General features: G+C 38.9%; 2 protein-coding genes across 3 annotated transcripts in view; one reads left to right on the top strand and one right to left on the bottom strand.

The window, feature by feature from the left end:
• The first annotated feature begins 856 nt into the window (after nt 1–856).
• On the top strand, nt 857–14,380 carry tmie (transmembrane inner ear). Its single transcript, XM_038717806.1, has 4 exons — nt 857–1,261; nt 4,106–4,223; nt 6,660–6,809; nt 14,071–14,380. The coding sequence occupies exons 1-4, from the start codon at nt 1,151–1,153 to the stop codon at nt 14,349–14,351; spliced, it is 660 nt and encodes a 219-aa protein (XP_038573734.1). The 5' UTR covers nt 857–1,150; the 3' UTR covers nt 14,352–14,380.
• Nucleotides 14,381–17,050: 2,670 nt separating this feature from the next.
• pth1r (parathyroid hormone 1 receptor) overlaps nt 17,051–22,156 on the bottom strand; it is a 47,924-nt gene continuing 42,818 nt past the window's right edge. For both annotated transcript variants that reach the window (XM_038717786.1, XM_038717787.1), the window contains 7 exons: nt 21,764–21,917; nt 21,275–21,335; nt 20,110–20,176; nt 19,832–19,926; nt 19,199–19,340; nt 18,767–18,808; nt 17,051–18,676 (listed from right to left, as the gene is read on the bottom strand). In XM_038717786.1, the coding sequence (XP_038573714.1) occupies nt 18,314–18,676; nt 18,767–18,808; nt 19,199–19,340; nt 19,832–19,926; nt 20,110–20,176; nt 21,275–21,335; nt 21,764–21,917 (924 nt within the window). In that variant the 3' untranslated portion in view covers nt 17,051–18,313. The remainder of the gene's footprint in view (nt 18,677–18,766; nt 18,809–19,198; nt 19,341–19,831; nt 19,927–20,109; nt 20,177–21,274; nt 21,336–21,763; nt 21,918–22,156) is intronic.

Genomic DNA, 22,156 nt, shown 5'->3' with positions numbered 1-22,156 from the left:
CTAGGCTGTGCTCTGGCAACCACGGTCAGGGGGCATGCACTCCGGGTATTGTTAAGCTGAGGTGGAGGGGCCAACTTATACTGCTGTCTTCACAAACTGCAACTCCTCCTCATTCTGCCTTAATGGCAGAGGATAAGACACATGCCTTTGGTATGAGAGACACGGGTTCAATTCCCCACTGTGACACATCCACCAATGTGTCCCTGAGCAAGACACTTAACCCCTAGTTGCTCCAGAGGCATGCAATCTCATATATAGCAATTGTTAGTCGCTTTGGATAAAAGCATCAGCTAAATAAATGAATGTAAGATGCTGTTTTACTTTTCCATTGTAGTGTGGCTTACTAAACTGAACTAATTATTTTCCCACCACTGGAAACGTCATCCCCGCGACTGAAGATGGATGGATAGATGGATGGAAGCGTCATAGAAAAATATCCTATTGATTAAGGGCAGCCACACACACACACACAAAAAAAAAACAATAAACCTTGAAATAACATTAACTTAATTTCTGAGTTGATCACAAATGACTGCAACCAAAGCAAACTGACTGTGATGTTTTTGCTCTTTCCTTAGGCGGGTGCATATTAAAAAGGTTGGATTCCACAGCACCACTAACCACTAACCCTTTTGCCACACTAAAGGGACGAGGCTGTGAGGATTTTTACGCTCCAGGTTCTAAGGCAGTAAACATGATGACGCTCACAGCCGTTTGCTTCACTGCGCAGGCCAACCTCATGGTTAACTATACTGCCCATCCCCCCACACTGTGTTAACTTCCTGTCCTCAGCAGGACGAGCTGGCTGTAAACCACACCAGGTCTATTAATTAATTAATGTACCCTAACAGCAGGGTTGGCTCTCTCGATTGTAGTAGAGCTGTTTTGAGCTGCCTGCAGTGGTGATCGCTGGTGTGTCTTTGGGTTTCTGCAGTGTTGTGGGAGAAGACCAAGATTTAGAGGAGCAGAGCAGCAACTGTGGATGGGAGGAAGGCGTCAGCACCATAGTAACCATTAATCACCCAGGGCCATTGTGGTCCTGTCCTGTATACGGCGCCAGTGCAGGCAGGCAGACAGAGAGAAAGAAGAAGAGGCAGGGGAAGAGGGAGAGAGGGGGCAGGGTGGCTGCAGGGAGAAAGAGGGGCAGAGAATGTTTGGGGATCAGCCTGTATGTCCACCTCAGCTCCTGCCATGGGGCTGGGGAGCAGTGCTGCTGTCTCAGTGCTTGTCCTCCGTGTTCTCCCAGATCCCGGATCCTGAGGTAAGAGATGAATCACCATGTCCTCCACAGGTTCCTCTTAGGAATATGCTGAGGCTTTCTCTGTGAAGGGTGCAGGTGTTCTGCTTTTTAAAAGGTAGCTTTATGTAACTGATAGTTTTTGTCTGATTGCCAGAGTTGTTGTTTGCCTTACTTGATGAGGAGCATGTTGAAACCTGATACATTATATGGTCTGTCGTCAGCCAGCCAGCCACGTGTTTTAATGGGTGCAGGATGATGAATATGATGAGTCCTAGCATGGCAAGTTGTTTTTGTGCTTTGGGGATGAAGAGGGTTACATTGCAGAGAATGTGACAACAATCTGACTACAAAAAAGCAGCTGAAATCCATTATGTTTTCTAAAAAGCAAGGTGATAAAATAATTCTGCTTCTGAGAAATAGGACATTTGCTTTATATCTATACAGGACACCGTGTACATGACTGAAAGGACAAAATACCACATTCATTACTGACAAAACATCCCTTTAAATTAGAATGAATCATCAGCTGTGGTATTCTACAATAAATTGCACATTACAATAAATTGCTGGGGGGCAAAATAGATTATGAGTAATCCCATAGATTACATTACTGTATACAGTTTAAAGGAGGCAACAGATAATAGACTGTCATTATTCATATGTATACTGTTTTTTAAATGTAACATCCACGTCCACTGAACTTTGCATTGCAGCAGAAGATTATTATGTTATAGAAAGTCAGAGAAAGCACAAGAAACTTCTAGAAACAGCTTCTATGGTAAATATAAATATAATGTTTATATTGTTTATACTGAAGGCTAGATCAAAAGTCTCTGCAGGTGTCATACAAAGAATGCTTGGGTGACATTAGTTTTACTTTCACGTTCACGTGACGCATGTGATTGATTAATTTTTTCTTCAGGTAAAACACACAATAGAGTAACAACAGAAAACACCAGTAAATATAATCTAAATACTGTAAACATGGCACAAATATGTGAATCTCCTTTACACAGGATATCCTTTTATAAGTAACTACTTAGTAATTGGTCCCAGATAACTAAACCTGTATCCCAGTGCTGATTTTTCTATTTTTAGACGTTAATCTTCCGTTCAATGATATTAATCTTCCTTGATTATTCTCCAAGGATCTTCGAACAAAACACTTGAGGAAAAATATCCAATCATAACATTGAACATGTAATGAATCAACTAACCGTCCGTCAAACAAAAATATGTAATTAATGTGGGTATAAAATGATCACCATGAGTTAACTTGAGGTCAGCATGTGTCTGAGAATGTGCTGAAAAGTTTAGGCTTATATCCTTGCCACATGAAATTCCCCTCCAGAGGAAAGGATTTAGCATTACATAATCACTCGAGGCAAAACATTTTATTATTTAAGAGCATTGTTAAATATCCCCATCAAGGCTAATCCTTCCGTGGGAATTGCACAAATAAGAGTGCAAACTCATTCAAACCATTTTCTCTGCAGCTTTCTCGTTCAAGTTCACAGCCCCTCTTGTGTCCTCCTCAGCAAACAAACATTACAGAGGCCCTGAAGACAGCTTGTACTGTCACATTTGGCATGTTAGCTTGCTGAAGCCTATCAGGTCTGACAAACAGCCAAAACAGGTTTTTTCTTCTTCTCACAATCTCAGCTTATTCTTAGAACATAGTTCCTTTTTTACCACATAATGGAATTATCAGTCAAGGCAGCAAATGTGATAAGTATCCACTTTCTAATCCATCGCTTGTTGGTTGATGGAATAAAGTATAGAGTTTCCTAGACAACCTTGTATCATCCAATCAACTGATCAATATACAGTAGACAGCGAGAAATCTCACAGTGATTTTGTCAGGGAGCTGATGCTCTGTTGGCTCCGGCAAAGTAGTCATTCAAGCCATTGAATTGCCACAAAGGCACACACAGTTTTTATACGTATTCCCCAATCCCCAGCTCTGGAGAAAGGTGTTTTGAAATGCGAAAAATGTATGTTTAGGACACTATCGACTGAGCTTTGTCCAGCAGAGGATTGAGACACCTAAGACCATTGCGAAAGTTCAAAGAAAATGCAGGAAAAGTCTGGAAACCAACCTACTCTAGTTGCATGGTATCATGCCGGTCACGTTTGCAGATCTCAGTCCTTATCGGTGTCAAGAAAGGGGAGATTCCAACGGAGGTGAGACAGAGCCACAAAAACCCACAGGTTATGTTGGTGTTGTTTTCTTGGCAGCCGCATAAGAAATGCTAAAGACCTTTTCTTTTGGGCCTTTTGTTATTTAACATTTTGCTAATGCCTTGAGGAAAAAAAACTGACTTTTCCTTCAAGTCAGTTCAGTTAAATGTCATAAACCTAAAGAATTTGATATCTAATAAAGTAAATGAATCAATACCAATAAAGTATGACATCTTGGATTGACCTTCACAGAGTTCAGAAGTAAAATAAAGGTAGGGCTGCGGACAGATTGCGTTCAAAGGAAACTGAAATTGAGCATTTTGGCCGTTTGACACTTGTGTGATAAGAGGGCATAAGGGAATCTGTGCCCTTTAGAGGATGTTATTCTATTATATTTTAGTTAATGTATGACTCTAATATGTATTAAATCATTTTTTGTCAGAAAGATCAGGAGTGGTTAAAAACCTCGAACCAATTGCTGGCACACTACACTGAAGATAAGATCAAGACTAAAGAACAAAGTATCACAGAAAACTGAACATGATTCTTAGGAGATTTAGTTACTCTAAGATCTTGTTTACTCCTTGAGCTTTGCTCTCTGTTGTAAACCCTGCTTTTGAAGGTTTCTTTGTGCTGTGCATATACATAAAAAAAATATCTATGTTGTCTCTTTTTTCCCCACAGCTTTTACCCACAGATCCCCCAAAGAAGCCAGACCCTGTCACATCAGAGACCGTTGTTTTCTGGGGCCTGCGGTTATGGCAGGTTATCGGTATCTTTGCTGTGTTTGCTTTAGCAGTTGGTCAGTATATCTCATGAAATCACTTTGTTGTCACTTTCACAAACTGTTCCTCAAATAGACAGCTATCTTGAGAAAGAACTGCAGGCCAAAGATGTCTGTGCATTGCAATTATGCATCCACAGTGTGATTAGTGGTAATGACTCAGATATTATGTCAGGAAAGAGAGGGATCACTACAGTGTTTCCAGAAGGGAGTAATCTGAGTAATAGTAGCAACTAGGAAAAATAAACTCTCACTTTGCTTTTCACCCTAATGGTTTTAATGTTGGTTTAAACAAAATGGCAAATGTTGAAACAAAAGATGTTGTCTCTAAATCTGAACCAATTAATTGTGTAGTAAAATCATGTAGGGATAAGGTATACCTGAGACACCTTGTGATTTGTTACAAAATTGTCAACAAAAGGATCTTTGGCCTAGTCTTATTTTATTTATGATCTTTGTTCATTGATTTTTTACACACAAATGGACAATAATGTTAAAGCTTTTGAGTGACAGTGTCACGTTATAGCAGTGCAAAAGAAAAAAAACCCAGAAACATAAAATACACAGCAACTACAAGGAAAATACAACACCAACAGTCATTTTTCACATCTTACAGAAAACAAAGCAAGTCTTTGTTTAAAGGATAAGTTCACTCAAATTAAGAAAACAAATATTTTCTCACTAGCCTCCAGTAATATCTAGCCATGCAAATAATTGAGTTTTGTTTGCCCAGGTTTTGACATATACATCTCTGTGTTTTTTGGTTCAACCCCAATTAGAGTGACCATATTTTCAAACCCCCAAACCGGGACCCTGAAGTGTACTACACATTCATGCACACACACGTAGGCACTTATGCACGCACCATCAGTGTTTTCATCAGGATAGGGGACAATTAAAAAATAAAAAACTGACTTTCTCTTCGGCATGACAGCTAACCGTTACTTTAACATACAGACAGCTTCTGTAAGAAACAGCCACAAGCGGCGCTTGCCTATATCAGCTAGTAACAGCTAGCACATTGATTGATTGACACACATACAGAGAAATCAGTATTGAATTCAGGCACATGGTACATTGTTTAAGTTTTTATATTGGGTTAGGTCAGGGGTTTTCAAAGTCTGAGACTGCAAGCCTCCCCTCAGACAAAGCTTGGGAAATGGGTACCCCCACCACATCTTAAGTTTACTTGGTAAGTTTCGCTCAATTCCTGGATGCTTATGGGATCATGATTATATTATTAGATCCCATAGACACTCAACATTTGAGCCAAAATAGCCTTATACTGCTGTTTGACACATCTTCTCACTACACCAAATAGTTTTTAAAAAATGTCTGTCCAAGGGCATTTATTACTTTCTGAGTCTGATGGGGGTAAAACAGTTCCCAACAACTGTATCTCTGTACTCTCATACATGTAGGCTATTCTATGTGATCTCCTTTTGATAACTAATGCAATAACTAATGAAATACTGTTTCACTTCCATTCACTGAGCCTCCCCTGAAACAGTTTGAAGCACCCCAATGGAGGCCCGCCTCACACTTGAAAACTCCTGGGTTAGGTAATAATGAGTAGGACAGAACATAATAAATTACGGTATGTAAGCACTGGAAACAAGTATAATATTGTAATTATTATTTTAATTGTGGTAAAAACTAATACAATTTAGTGTTTTATAGATATTTGTCAGGACTTGGGACACGCTGCTTGAAATTTTAGTTTAGCATGTTAGCATTACATTAGTTTGCAGTAAACATAAAGTACAGCTCAGAATAGCAATGTCATTAATTTAGCAGGTTTTGCAAGTTAAAATTTTGACCTGGTAATGATGCTGGATGATCAACCAATTATAAAAATTAATCCAGAGGGGGACATTTATGTCTGTACCAAATTTCATGGCAATCCAAAACCACATGTGTGAATTTCACAGAGGCGCTGGAGGAAGAGTCAAGGGATCACCAAAATTCCCAAATGCCACGGTAGTCCATCCAGTCATTGTAGACTGACCACCTAAGCAACAGACAGACAGACCGACATTCCATCTCTACAGTCATTCTGCTAGTATGGCTAAAAACAGTAACATCTTTTCCATAAACAATTTCTTTGTCACTCTGGATAATCCTCAGACCTTTCTGTTTTCATTGGGATGATTTTTTTTGGTGGAAAGTGGTTCCAATAAATACTGTTGATGTATGTGGATTGTCCAGACTAATGGAAACATTGTTGTTGCTGTAGAACTTTGTAAATGTCAGTTCTTCTGCCGCTGTGAGCATTGCAAAAACTGGCAAAACTGTCTAGCCCAGAGACAGTTTTTGCTCACGATTACCACTAGAAGTAACTTAAAAATTAAATATGTATGTATGTATGTATGTATATATATATATATATATAAATAAGATGTTGCATTTATTGTAATATAAACTCATCATATCCCTGTTTTTCCCCTCTCTCAGTTATCACTCTATGTTGTATATTCAAATGTCGAATCCCAAGAACTAAAAAGGAAATAGAGGCTCGGCACGCGCAAAGACAGGCTGCCAAGAAATACGCCAACACATTAGAGACAGTGCCACCTCTAAATGAGCTGACCGAGATCCCAGGATGTAAGTACCTCTCTTTAATATCTTTTCAATATTAATATGATTATATTAAATTGGTAATAAAAAAATAACAAGCTGAGGTACTTTAAGTCTGATGTCGACTGTGCCGCTTTCCTGAAGTGGCTCTGCTTTTTTTCTTGTGCCACCATTTCTTCTAATACTCTGCTGCACTGGGCAACTTCAATTGCTCCAATGGGAGCCACCAGCTCCAAATGGGAGATAAATGTTTGAAAACTGTTTGAACCTTCATACAATGAAGTCCTGTGACATGAATAAACTGCACAGTACATTATGCACGCTTCGCTCGTGCACCAATCTGTGATTGCTTTATACAAAGAATTCCCAAGAGATCTGAAAAATAGGAGAAATAGTCCAAACAGGGTCGTATAAGACTCTAGTGCCACTTTATGATTGAGGCTAAAGGACAGTTGTATTTCTTGCATAACATCATTTCTAGGGCAGCTGTAATTCCTTAAATCTGTGTCTTTTTTACCTCACAAACCTTACTGCACTTGTTTCAATTCTTCTGCTCTGTTTTGTACTAAATTTTCTGTTCTTTTCTCTTCCTCCATTTCTCTTCCCTTCTCTTCCTTCCTGCTTTTCTTCCAGCTACCCCAGAAGTGTCTGCAGTACAGACAGTGTCTGAGCAGGTCCAAACTCAAAGTGCTAACAACAGCCAGCTCTCAGTAGTTAGGCTGAGCGAGGAGCACCACAGCTCCCTCACTTTGTCAGAGACGGGGTGATTTTTTCTTCCTTTTCTTATGCTCTTATCTTCTTTCAGACACTCCTGTTGGCTAAGCGACTTTATAAAACATACTTTATACATTGGCAGACACTCGAAAAGACCTACTCATGCTTCTAATGCCCATCCTGCAGTCAGTCCATCTGGTCTTCCATAAATGCTACTGCTGCGAGTGGAATTTTGGAGAAATTCAAACAAATAAAAATGCATAGCCAGAAAAGAACAATTTGAATTTTCCAAATTTTGCTTGGAAGTGGAGTTGTAGTGCAGCAACTGGGTACAGCAGAAACTTTTACTGTGGCTGTGAAATACAAACTGTGCTGGATTTTGCAAATACGATTTCTTTAGGGCAGCTGGACTTTTGTAGTTTATACTTTTGTATTTTGTGAGGCTCTCTTCTTTCTTCAGGCCTAGGTGTTTTAATACAGATGTACATATTTTGCTTCATGCATATTTGCATGAAAACGTCACAAGCATATGACTATGATAACTTTGAGGAAATTATGAGGCAGAAAATTGCTATTACTACAAGCATTGGAAATGGTTATACATGCAAAATGCCTGTTTGTTCTCTGTGTTTGTCTGTTTCCCTACCTGTCTGTTGGCTTTCCTGATATTAGCCTTGAATAAAGCAAAACATTCCCTCCTGCCAGTATAAATTAAATATGATCATTGATGTCAACAACAATGGTCTCATATGTGATTACATGTTCCTGTTTTTACACATCTCTTTCTCTTAGGAATTTGGTGTGTTGCCATGTGTGTTTAGCTGCTTTGCTGTGCCTTTTTCAGGTTAAGAAATGTGACAAATAGGGACTGACATCTGTCTCGTTCTGTTCTTCTTGATGATATAGTTTGCATTTATGTTCACAAATCCATTAATTGCTCATTGTGTAATTAATTATGGGAGAAAAAACATGGATCTGTCAATACATTTTTCTTGACTGTATGAAATAAGATCACATTGTAAACCTACTGTGGCGAGAGCATCCATATCTCTTCATGTCTAGTGTCATCACAGAGAGTTGATATAATATGCACTGAAGTAAATCCTCCTCTGTGACTATATAACTAATCAACTGTGTGGCTGGGAGAGGGGCTGAAGGGGAGGTACACTGACTGCGGCCATTATAAAGAGTCACGATTAACACATATTCAGCTGCTCTCAACCATAAACTCCAAACAAACCATACTGTAATGCTTGCTTCTGGATTAACTAAAGAGGAGGGCAACATAATTGTACAAGCAAATATGCAAATTGCTGCTTTGCTGCAGTAATTCTGACATACTTAGGGGACACTGAGATGATATTTGCAAGCGTATCAGACAAACCAAATGACCACATACAGAGAGTACAGAGGGAATGTAGTGTGGTTGAATGTTAAGCAAAAAAATCGTAATACAAAATGAAATTCATAATCAAGCCTTTTGTGAGTTTCTTTTTTATATAAGGGCTCGATTATGCAAAACAACAGTACACTTGCAAAATGTTTCCCAGAGCAGTCAGTAAAAACAACGAATATAACTTAGCAGTTAATTAACTCTCCCAAATGAGGAGCAAGAAATGCCCACTCTTATCTTTTGGATGTGCTCGTGAATAACAGAAGCTTATCAAATCTGTTTATGCATGTGTAGAAAAATATCCTCTGGTGCATTCAGCGATAAAAAAAAAAAAAAAGATGTGTTGTGTAAAAGTAAAAGCTTAGGGAAAAGTTAAGATGTTGTGACAATGAAAGTGAGCTTATACCAACACGTCCTCATACCCAAATGACAAAATAGGTTGATTGTCAAATGTCCCAAAAGGTCATTTAAGATGACACATATGACAAAAACAACAAATATGTCCAAGTACAACAACATATATGAACATTCCCTACAAATGACTTGTATGATCATTGGCAAATACCAGTCCAGAGACAAGCTTATAGAACCCTCCATACATTATGCACATCATGTGACCAAAGACCTAACATGTGGTAAACATTGTGAAATGGTGGTAGTTTGGTTGGTTTTGGGCAACAAAACTACTTGGTTAGGTTTAAGAAAATATTGTGGGTTAGGTTAAAATAAGTACATTAAATAAGTCACCTACAAAACAATATTTAACTTCACACATTTCTACTGCGACTTTACTCGATCGTGAGTCTCCTGAGTCCTTTGCTTACTTGACACTTGCATCCACCCCCTTACATGGACTTTCTCGTTTTTTATACGTTACCTGACTGCTTCTGCCACTAGAGGTCGTGGCCTAACGAGACTGTAAATATGGGTCGCAATCTGTCCTAATAAGCTAACCTAAATCTAAATGGCTGTTTTTCTGATGGGCCGCTTATACTTATATCAATCAATCAATCAACATTTATTTATATAGCACTTTACAGCAACCAACAAAGTGCTTTACATCAACCGAGACTACTAACCTAGGTCTGTTTCATGTGATAGAAGTGACAAGATTCTCCATTAAGAATTTCTCTGCACCTCCATTTACACATACTTACCAGGCTGTTAAAAGCATCTGGTACAAAATACGAGAAAATAAATCAGTGAGCCTTTCCGGTTTCACAGTCAATATAAGTTATAAACACACACACAGGAATGAACAAAGCCTTAGTCTCTCTATCGTCCCTCTCTATCCGCCTCCTTCACAAGCACTCACACAAACATTGAAAAAAAGACACTGAAAAGACAGAAATTGTTAAATTAACTCCTATTTGCCATCTTCACTTATTTGTCATCAGCTCTCAACAGAGCAGCTGCTTCTATAGTACGAAGTGCATAGTATGCAAGTAGCTGAAGATGAATACTTTTTCGGTGTCACCAAACAGTTGCAGCTCTTGTTGTAACAACATAAACACATTTCTCACACATCTGTCTCCCAGAGCTCTGAATGGGCAGCGGGAAAAAGGTCATTTGAGGTTCACAGCACGCCGACTGATGAGTGACGGACTTGTGAAAAGGAATTTGGCCCTGTTACAAGTCACACTCCCTGCATGAAAAATGCAAACTTATTTGAATTGAACTGGCATTATTTTATGTATCAGTAAGACAGCGGAAACATCACTTCTGGGATTACATTTACAGTTTTGACATTTATATTGCCCCAGTCAGACTGTACCAGTTGTATCTGAGCAGGACTTCTGACATTTGGTGATGGTGTGAGGGTCAAGGCTTTTTGTAGAAGGCAATGTTAGCCTTTAATTATTCCATTATCATACACAGTATATAAACAACATGATACATGGGCAAATAGGCACCAGCAGTCTCAGTTTGACCAGATTTGGAACACATCTGGGTTTAAATGTTTGACATTTAATAACAGCTCATTTAGCCATCACTGACCCAGACTTTAACCCACTGATGCATCATCTCTCCCAAGTTTTGTCAAAATCAGACTGTTATATAAAGAAACAAGAAGAAAAAGAGGCAAAAGAAAAGAGCTTATGAGTGGAGGAGAAATCCAGGCAAGACAGTTTCAGAATTTAGTCAAAACACAAAGAAATCTATTCACAGACATTGTGATGGTTGGTTGATTATTTTAAGTCAGCTGGATTCATCCAAAACAGTAAAACACAGAACCAAAATATTTTCAGGTTTCCTCTGACCCCTTCCGGCAACTGTTGGCATTTGGTGTGTGTTTGTTTCTTGGCCTTCGTTTGTGTATCCAGTGTCTCTGCAGCATTTGTAGAGCACAGGGAAAATGTTTGCTTTCCTTTTGGGAAAACATGCAAAAAAAAAAGAGAGGGAAAAAGACAAAGAGCAATGAAGCTCTGTTTGGCCCCAATCGGAGTCTTTCCTTAATTTTCACAGCTTTTACACAATATTTGCTCGTTTCGTTTTGATCTATATTACAGCCAGGTGTAATTTGCAAAATACAAAATAAATGAGGCCTAATTACATGTATAAAAGGATACCACTCTCATACATGTGGTTTGTTGAACATGTAGCTACAGCAGGCAGACATCCAACGAAGGTTAAAATGAAGGGCAACTGGACTTGGTTGAAGCTACTGGAAGACGTTTCGTCCCTTATCCAAAGGACTTCCTCCCTGTTCAATGACGGTTTCTCAACCCTGGTGTAGATGGCTTCCTTGACACCTCTTTCAAGCCTCTTAGGGGAGGGGGTCTACGCCACCACTTATCCCCCACTTACAATGCTGTCCTTTCATCACTTCCCAGGAAACTCAACAAACGTAACCTATTGGCCTCAGGTGAAGATACCAACGATGGTCGTTCAGTCTTGGCCACAGGTAGTCTCAACGACTGTAACGACTGTCGTCACAGCAACAAGGAACACTAACGAACCAGCGGTATCGATGACCCGAGATAACGACCCCACTGAGGTTAAATAGCTGAGTTTCCCTGCCAGTCAGTCAGAACTGAAGAAGTCCTTTGGATGAGGGACGAAACGTCTTCCAGTAGCTTCAACCAAGTCCAGTTGCCCTTCATTTTAACCTTCGTTGGATAACTATGACCTGGATGACTGAGAATCTTCATAGACAGCAGGCAGACAGTTAGCTTAGCTTAAAGACTGGAAACAACAGCTAGCCTTTCTCAGTCAGGAGGCAACAAAATCCACCTACCAGCATCTAAAAGCTCTCTAATTAACATGTTGTGGCTTGTACAAAAACCAAAGTGGAAAAACATCAACTTGCTGTTTTACAGGGGGTATGTGCTGCACTTTATCATGGCTGCGAGCAATAACTTCCTGAAGTCATGTCCGGAATTAAAAAAATGACATGTAACATGATCTTTAGAGGTGCTGGTTTTGTTACTGTTGGACAGAGCAAAGTTAGGTGTCTTCCTGTTTCCAGTCTTCATGCTAAGCTAACCTGCCGCTAGCGTTAGCTCTGAAGTTACAGTGCAGACATCAGAGTGGTAACGATCTTCTCATCTAATGCTCAACAAAAGTGAGTAAATGTTTTTTCTGAAAATTTCAAACTATTCCTTTAACTACATACAAGTTATTCCATTTTAAATATTCATGAAATTCTATTTGCTTTTTACACGTACCTTTCCCCAACCTTAACCCAGTAACTAACAAGATATTCACCCTCACTACCTCTGTTAGCCATGTACATCCTCAGGGTGTCACCTCCTGAATAATTATGAGAAAAACAGTGTCTCTGTAAACGCACACAAAGCTGACTACTTTTTGCTCTTCACTTCTCATACAAAAAGCACTTGACAGATGTGCCTTCATTACATGCAACCTACTTAGCCTGGCATTCTGTTTGGATTAAATTCTCCCTTCCAATTAATGTCACAGGCAGTAGCATAAGGTAATAACAATGGGCCCCAGTGCAGGCTGTTAAGATGGGCCCTTGGGCTACGCGGTTACGAAGCACACGCGCACGCACACACGCACACACACACACACACACACACACACACACACACAGTGTTCGTGTCTAGAGGGGAACCCTATATTGGCAAATTTGTGTGCCTTCCTCGTTGTGGTTTAACAACTGAAAAGATTAGATGCAGTAAATACCTAACCTACTTAATTTAAAGCTCCTTAAATCGATTTCTTTCCATATTAACATATTAAATTCAACAGTTCACTTTGTGTGTGTCTCTCTCCACCCACGCTGCTGATGTGGCTGTGCTGCGTGCGCCTGGACGCAGCTGTCTAAAGTACCGTCATGTGATGGATTTTAGAGTCGGACTGTGTCACCTAGACTTTTGTATTTGCAAATTACAGAAGTCAAAGAGAAAGTTATAGAAAGTTATAAGGAGCATGACCAGTGATATAATTATCAAAATCCTGTAATGTCACTACAAACAGCTAAGTGCAGGTGAGGTGTCCACTGTGCTGAGATGACTTTTTCGGGCAATTTCAGTACAATAACCTCCTGAATCACGGCAACCACATTCCTCTTTGACAGAGATGCAAGAGATTATGATAAATAAGAAAGAAAGGTGGCCTACTCATAAAAAAACACCATGTCCTGAAAACAGGCCAGCTAAGGCGCACACATAGTTTAATACCCACAAGCACATCCACACAAACAGGTGCTCAGTGGCGATCTGTCCCCCGAAATGATAACCACCTTTTAAGCAGGGGCACCACAGCCACACCAATTCCACTGAAAAAGCACTTGTAAAGTTACCATACCTATTTGAATGGCCTATTTGAATGAATCCGATGAGGTTGCATTGAGCGAAATCTTTGACAAAATCCAAAACAATCTTATTTGGGAGCTTTGCGCCCCTCTCCTTCTGTTCTTTTCTCTCCTGTCTCTTTTTAAAACTACTTTTATGTTTGAATAGCATGACTGTTAGCTTGCACGTGTGCTCTGCTAGTACTTGTCAGAGTTTGCGTTTCACCAGATGTCTGGAGTCTTGTCACATGATCAAATAGAAACTTAAGATTGGGCAGCCATACACATATTACCCAGCAATCCTCACTGCATATGGAGCTAGTCTGCACTGTCTATACCTATGCCCCTGGTTACAGGCAGGCCAGTGATGATACCTAATGCTGCTAGGAAGCCTTTAACCTTTTTTTCTTGGTTTCCTGCAGCTGCTAAAGCAGAAGAAAAGGAGGAAGTGACAACAGTCTCAGGGAAAGTGGATGCCGATAAAAAAGAAAAGAAGACCAAGGAGGGCAAGAAAGAGGGTAAGGGTGCCAAAGAAGGGAAAGGAGATGAAAAGGATGCATCAACAAAGAAGAAGGGTGAAAGGGAAGCAACCAAGAAAGAAGCTGGTGAGGGGAAAGGGAAGAAATCTGGAGAGAAGGGAGACAGAGGGGAAAAAGGAGGCAAAGGAGGGGCTAAAGGAGGATCCAAGAAAGCTCAAAAGTGAACTCTGCCTTTCATGGACAAACACAGAAAAAGATCATTTAATATTTTTCACTGCAAGCATTTTGTGTGCTTTTGTTTTCTAAAATGAAATTTGTATTATAGTATATTTAAAATAAACAAAAGGTTTATATATAAGAAAATGCATCATTTGTCTACTTCAAAATCATGAAAGTTGCAAGAATATCAGAGTACAGTAAAATTATAATCATTTATTGTCTAATTCACAATTCACTGATGAACATTAGATACCAGAAAACATCTTCCTATTTTATTCCAAGTTTACACTGATATTTACAACATGCCTACAGTACATCACTATAGAATGATAAGAAGGTGAGATGTGTGCAAACACTGCCCACATACTGCATCTAAAGAATGAAGACCAATGTCAACTCCACTGAGTACATTTCGGTACAAGATAAATAAAAGACAATGAAAGACATTTTATACTTCCATGAGAGGTATTTGAAAACAGTGAAATACAACAGCTCGATGATTATTGGCCTTATTGTACACTTGATTCCAAAACACAATCATTTTACAAGATACAATCAGAATGAAATACTGTATTATAGGGTATTAAAGTGCTCAAATATAATTTTCCAAGTGTTTAAAAAAATATTTTCATGGTCTCATACCAGCCGCCTTTTAAATGAAAAACTGTCTTAGTAACATGTTAATAAGTGGAAAGCCAAGTTGAATTTGAAGCACAACCACCTCATCAACAACATAAATGTACATACTACAACTGTACTCCTTAAAGGGATACAAATTCATACATTTACAGAGAATGGTGAGAAATGCAATAAATACCAGCTAAAAGAAGTCAGTTAAATATGAACAATTATTAAGTGAGATACTGTATTATCAAGTGACAAAGGTTTCCCCCAACCTCAGTCTTTTCCTTCTATCATCACTGTGGCTTGCAACGTAATTAGTGTTGTAGTCAATCCACACAACCTCAAGACGCAATCACGACCGATCCCCATGGAAATGTTGAGTCCAATTTGAGTCCATTCTGAGCCAAAATGCACTTCTCAGAATTCCACTGCTAATTGTTCAAAATGCACAAGTGTCTGAATGGATGTCTGAAATTAATGTGGACATTTCTAAAATAACTGCAAGGTTGGAGTCATTCTGTATTTTTCTTACTGCTAAGAAAAGCCATGAAAAGATCAAACCCGTCAACGTGTAACTCCGTCTTTCAGTGCTTCCCTATCATGTCTTTGGCTCTTATCCAAAAACTCTTATCCAAAAACCCATTTTAATTCCAAATCTTTAAAAATGGGTTACATACTTAATTGTTTTAAAAAGGTTACATGATTTCCAAAAACAGCAGGGCACTGTAGCTATTAGCAAACATGTGTTAATGGTGAATTTGTTGGCGACTTTTTTTAGCTTATTACATTTGGTGTTTACGCGCCAAGGACGGTGTTTGTATATAGACTCAAAATAAACTACAGCGCTCACCTTCATTGTAATAAAGGAAAATGTCACCCAGTGCAAAAGTGTACCTTCATGTTGTGCTTTTAAAAGCTTTGGACAACAATATGGCACAGAGGAATACGCTATTTCAGACAATACCTAAAATTTACTTAATTGGTTTTGTTTTTTTCATGGGATTTGTTGACAATAAGAAACATGCATAATGGGAAACCAGTGAAAACGGTTTGCAAAGTTGTCTGATTTATTCATATTAATCTAAAGCAAGTATGGACTAAATTTAGTGTCATCTACTCCTTTCGATGCAGAATAAATTTGCTGAATGGACTTGTTGGCAGACTTTCAAAACTGAGCCAAAGCACACGCCTTAATGGATGTAGCATCAGCGGGAGCAAAACTGGGAATCAGTGAATTGGGAGCATAATTCCAGTCAGTGTGAAGTCACCAAAAAGATAAATACAAGAATAAACACAATAACAAGAGGGACAGGTGAGCTTGCCATCGAATGGTGGTCAATATTGTATGATCAAAATAAAAAATGTGAGACTGTGTTTAAAAGCAAATATTAGCATTGGCCACATATTAGCTGAAATTATTGTGAGGTAAAAATCCATTTTGCTGAATATGATCTAAATCAAGCAGACATTTTAGTCCAAACCAAATAGCGACTTTAGCATTTGAGACGAAGCTGAGACTAAGTCAAGTGGAGGATTAAGAGCAACAAAACTGCCACTAATATTTATGGTCTCTGCTTATTGTTACTAAGCTACTGAGTGTTGTGAATGGTTTTCTCATTTGCCTCACTGCTGTTTACATGAAACTGAGTCTCTATAAAGAAACGTCAATCCATGTGTGTGCTCTGTTTCAACATTTTTGTCTTGACATTTTTCCCAACAACCAGCAGCAAATACTTTTTTGGAGAGTGAGTTTTACTGCAACTTTAAGACTTTTTGGTCACTGTAAACCAGATGGTGGATGAAAATCCAAAGAAATGCTGCAAAATAACCTTTTCTCTGGCAACATATCATCAACCTTTTCTCTTTGGTATAATAATGTAATAATGACCCAACCTGCAAACCACGCAAGTTAAGTGCTGTAAATTACAAGTTACAGTTTAAAATTTTTTGTGGAATGCTTCATTAAATGCTAGTTTGAATGCCCTCTGTCGCCTGTAAATATATTCACTGTTTTTCTTTTGGACTATATACATAATCAAATATTGCAAACATTACGTAAACACACACGTGGAAAAAAAAATACATTGAAACATAGCTTTATAACATACGCATGAACACTATTAGCTCACAATTAGAATGTATTTCTGTTCTTTGTAAACATTGTGACTTGTATATATACATCAAAAAGCAGCATACCACCAGACTGTCTGTAAAGATTACTGTGTTATTCATTTTTGAGTTGAACTTCATAACCACCACAAATGTCACCCTTGGAATTCCAGCAGAACTTGAGATTTTCTTGGATTCCTCGTTTAATTAACATTCCACTGGAAAATATAACCATTTCCTGCACCCTGTGTTTTTAAAGGGTCTCTTCCTTTGAAAACTGTGTGAGAACATATGATACGTTTTTTTTTGTCAGATTTCAATAAAGTTCTTCTTTGCCTCAACTAACACTGAACCCGAGGAGAGAGACAGAGTCTTCACAGAAATATTCTTACTTTGGCATCATGTTGCGTATGTATGTGTATGTGTGTGTGTGAGAGTGTGTGAGAAACAATCATTTGAACTCTTCATAATCTGTTGTAATTAGAGAGATGAATACTGGGCTTTTCTAATCAACAAAAACTGTACATTTTGAAAAAGAATATTTAACACAGCCTTATATAACAAAGCAATACCCTCAGAGAAATGCTCACCATGCTAAAACACCACTTAAAAAAGTATAAAATTAGGTGTGCAACAACAGAGGGCTTCAATTACCTGAGTACCTTCCCTTTTACACTGAAGTGGATTTAAGTCAATGCAGAACAGATGAGATACCATGCCAGAAAGCATGATCAGATGCCTCAAAATAGTAGCATTAATAATTATTTAATCCGAGCCAACGCATTGTCTACTTAACGCTGGCTTAATCCGAATACTTTCTGTTAAAATTGCCCACACGTGTGATTAAGGCTGTTCCTGGTAACTACTATAACTAACCCCGATTCGATGAATGCACAAAAGCAAACAGAAAACATGATAACAGTTATGGCAGTGAAAAAGAAATACGAAACGGCAGTCTGTTTTCATGCTTTTACACATTCACTGTGGCAGGTGGGAGTAGAGCTGCCACAACAACGAGGGTCATCGTTCCTTAAAAAAGGGCTGGCCAGCTCACAAAAGTGATACACCCTTTTTGCCTTAGAAACTCATCAGTCGGCAATGTTCTGGCTCGATTCACAGGAGATAAAACTGGCAGTGTTGAAGTATGCAGCCATCCCCTCCAGACCACCCTGAGACTGTTTCATGACTTGTTTTTTCCTCCCGTTTTCATCTCTATACACAGCGGTCCTGGAGGTCACATAACCGTCTCCCTCTCCTCCTCCACCACAGGTGAGGGTTTCTCGTCCTCGCAGGGCCGCGTGTGAGCTGAATTCTCCTCGTCAGGAATGTGAAGCTCCTGTCCTGATGAAGGTATAGAGTTCTCTGAGACAGAGCCATTCTTCACGTACCCGGGGAGGTTCCGGTGCCCGTTCACAGGCACCGGCCCCAGCCTCGTGGTGAGGTGGAGGGCCAGCGGTCCTCTGGCAGTGACGTTGGTAACACTGGTGTGTGATACCATAGGTCCATAGCTGTAGGTGTTACTGCCGCTCCGAGCTTTTCTTTTGAAGTCTAGGGCCAGAGTCCTCCTGCTCCAAGACTTTTTGATCTCAGCTTGCACCTTAGAAGAGAAGAAGTAATTTAGCTATATAAGAGCTTAAATGTCATGCAGGAGTTTTGGAGTGAAATGCAAAACGTTCTGAGTTCTTACCTCCCCATTGCAAAAGCAGTATATTATTGCCACTAAGAATCCCTGGAAAAGAATAGAGGGTTATTTTACTTGCATCATCCATGAATTTCCAGTGCAGCTATTATCTTTAGTGTGCACTTAACATGACATTTTAGCTGTATAATTTGATATTTAGTATGATATTTAAATCATCAGCCACCCCATGTCTTCCTTTTTATCTTAATTAAGATCTAACCACCAGACATCGCAACAATAAGCATCTAATAGACATGAGTTAACTGATCCCTTCCAGTGTTTTCCTGAGACTTTGGCTGTGTTTTTCAGTGATTAAGACACGTTAACCCTAAGTACTCAGGTCAATCTGATTTGTTCAACTGGAAATTAAAATTGTTATTTATTGGGACCCTCACAGTTAGAATAGCATTTCTGGCATATCTACCACAACAGCTTTACCTGGAAGGAGTTGAACAGCATTTCATAGTGCATCTGGATCAGCCAGGGAACTTCAGACACCTCTGTGTATGGCATGGCATTAAATATGATGTAGTGGACACCAAAGAGTGGCATCAGCACCAATGTGGACTTCAACAGTTTCCTGTAAAAGTTACCAGAACAGTAACATTTACACAGTAGTATGTCAAACATTCTGCACATTAGTGAAGGATTACGTCATTTATCAAGCAAAAATGCTAAATACTCTCCAAATAGTTTCCGGGTTCTCAAATGTGAGGATTGGCTGCTTTTCTCTGAGTGGAATATCTGAGAGTATTGGACTGTTATTTTGACAAAACAAGCAATTTGAAGACATCACCTTGGAAATTGTGCTAGGCATTTTTACACTAACATTTTTTTAGACCAAACAATCTTTAAAAAAATAAAAAGTCTAAGTGATTGTTTTAGTAATGATAATAATCATTAATCGCAGCCTTATTTTGGTTGTTACATACCATTTGTAATCCCCACTTTCTCTCGATGCAAATGCAATCAGAGTAAATACATTCATGGTATTGTCACGCTGGCAGTGATGAATGAATCATGAGGAGCAGTTCAGAAATAATAATTTTGCACTGTGCTAGTATTCAGTACCTGTACTGTTGTCTTGTGTCACACCTTCCAGCATTCGTTTCTCGTAGTTTAGTTGCCAAGACTCTGATGATGTTCAGAAATAACATAAAATTGACCTGAAGAGAATATAGAAACATAATGGTATGATGGTGTATGGTATGATGGTGTATGGTATAGCTGAGTGTTACTGCAAAAATAATCAGTTGTCTTATCCAACAGCTGTAATGCCACAGGTGCAGTGAAATACTGTTATTTCCTACACAGCAGGGGAAAGTTGCAAGCAGAGAGCATGCACTCACCACTACAGCCGCCAGGATAGGCACTTGATAGATCCATTTCAAATTGCCTGCACTTAAGTCCCAACACCTGCAGGAGATAAACAACAAAACAGGGATCAGCCAGAGATAAGTAAGGATCAAGCTCTCTCTGTGTTCAACTGTGGTGTTTCCAATGATCTCTGTCATCATTTCACTAAATGATCAGATTTAGAAAATACATTTACTCAACCTCCCCTGGCTCTTAATGTATGATCTGTCACAAGTATCATTTGGTACCATTCATAAATTAATTAAATGTAATATTTCCAGCCTTAATTCCTGCTGAATTGATACAGTACTTCATTGAAAGCCCCTTTGTGTCAAGGTGCTGAAATAATAAAATCCATGCCTTTTTTTAGTTGGTACCAAGACAGTTCTCTCAGCTTAAACTGTCACATGCCATTAACTAGGACTGTAGCTACCAATGTGGACACTGAGGTCATTTAGTCTTTGTTTTTGTTATTTAATATATTTGTGTGCCCTTTAGGAACAAGATTCATAGATCTGTGGACAAAAAGCATTGAGAGGCAGTTGATATTAACCAATGGCATTTACTGTAGATAGATTAAATTTTCAGCCAAATGCATGCATGAATCTACATGCCTGAGCTGTGGTTATCATTGTGCTTGGTTTGTTTTTCTGCCTATGAAGGCTTGGATGGGCAGTATAAATCTTCTGCTACTCTCTTGCTGACTGAGAAATGAAATATGTGGTTTAGTTCCACTAGACAGCAGCTGGGTACCAGCTTAGCCGAAAGCTTTCAGCTCCAGCGTCCTTAATGTTCGACCATCGTACAGGACAAATGTGGAGACTACAGATAGTACCAGTAAGGGAAGGTTTAGGGCCCCTCTTGAGGCACTTTTCCCCCTGACAGGTGTGCACATTCAGAAATGGAAGGTGTCTTTTTAGCTTACAAACTTGTTCTCAATCTTTACTACAGAAAGTCATGGCATGTTTGGCGAGCATGAATTGTGAAGAACGCTGATATCTGTAGGCTTGTTGTTACAACTTAAGGCATTGAAACGTAAATTTGTGTGAACTGCTGCTATGTATACACTATGCATATACTGTTGAATCTCATGACTTTTTTATTTCTGTATTAAAGCTAACAAGAATAATGTAAATATTATTTATGCAGATCACGTACTCTGTGTCTGCAAATGTGGCTCTCACAGTTGCCCAAACTGTCACAAACATAGCTGGTACTCCTGAAAAAGAAAAGAAAAAATATTAAAACTGTTGTGATAAAATGGCCATCACTATGCGAAAAGATTCTAAATTATTCTATACAAAGTCCATAATATGTTCATATGGGTAGAACCTGGGTAGCACAGCATCCACATTGTATGCGCTGTGCTTATGTGACTTATACGCACAGTGTGTACAATGCAGGAACTGTAAAGCCCATATTCATTTACACTGACATGAGTCATTTTCCATTGTCCTCACCAACGTATCAATACAATATCAGCAATGCATTTGACAGCGCCACTCATTTTCCCCCTAAAAGTTTTTGTATACTAAATACCATCAAAATGAAATACCTTACATATGATTTAATTTGCATGGTATTACATCTACTAATCATATAGTAATCAAATGCATGCAAGTAGAATGGAAATGAAGCAGAACTCACCCCATCCAATCAAAGTAAATCCCCACAGATACTTTCTGTCTGAGAAGAAGGTCATAAAGATGAGGCTGTGGAGATACAGACCCTCCACAAGGATCCAGTAGTAATTGGTCGCCAGAAAGTACATGAACAAGGTCACAACCACCTTGCAGCCAATCTATACAAAAATATCAGACATGAAGAACATATTTAATCAATTCCCACATTGACAAAAACTCACAATTTTCAAATATTTGCTAAAAAATATATTGTATCTTCTTCATCTCTCTTTTCTTCCCTTTAAAACAGCATACATTTACACTGCAGTAACACAAATTTAAATAGCTGAGAGCGAAAACCACGTTTTAAAGTGGAGTATAATATTCAGTAATCTGTACTGGAATATTCCTGTGCAGA

The sequence above is a fragment of the Micropterus salmoides genome, unplaced genomic scaffold (genome assembly GCF_014851395.1).
Source record: "Micropterus salmoides isolate LMB-PRFRI ecotype aquatic unplaced genomic scaffold, ASM1485139v1 Ms_hic_scaffold_14, whole genome shotgun sequence".
Classification (NCBI taxonomy): domain Eukaryota; kingdom Metazoa; phylum Chordata; class Actinopteri; order Centrarchiformes; family Centrarchidae; genus Micropterus; species Micropterus salmoides.
This window is presented reverse-complemented; position numbering and strand designations above follow the sequence as displayed.

Coding starts and splice junctions, on each gene's coding strand:
- tmie (XM_038717806.1), top strand. CDS start 1,151: ATGTTTGGGGATCAGCCTGTATGTCCACCTCAGCTCCTGCCATGGGGC. Junction 1,262..4,105: donor CCCAGATCCCGGATCCTGAG/GTAAGAGATGAA, acceptor TTTTCCCCACAG/CTTTTACCCACAGATCCCCC. Junction 4,224..6,659: donor TGTGTTTGCTTTAGCAGTTG/GTCAGTATATCT, acceptor CCCCTCTCTCAG/TTATCACTCTATGTTGTATA.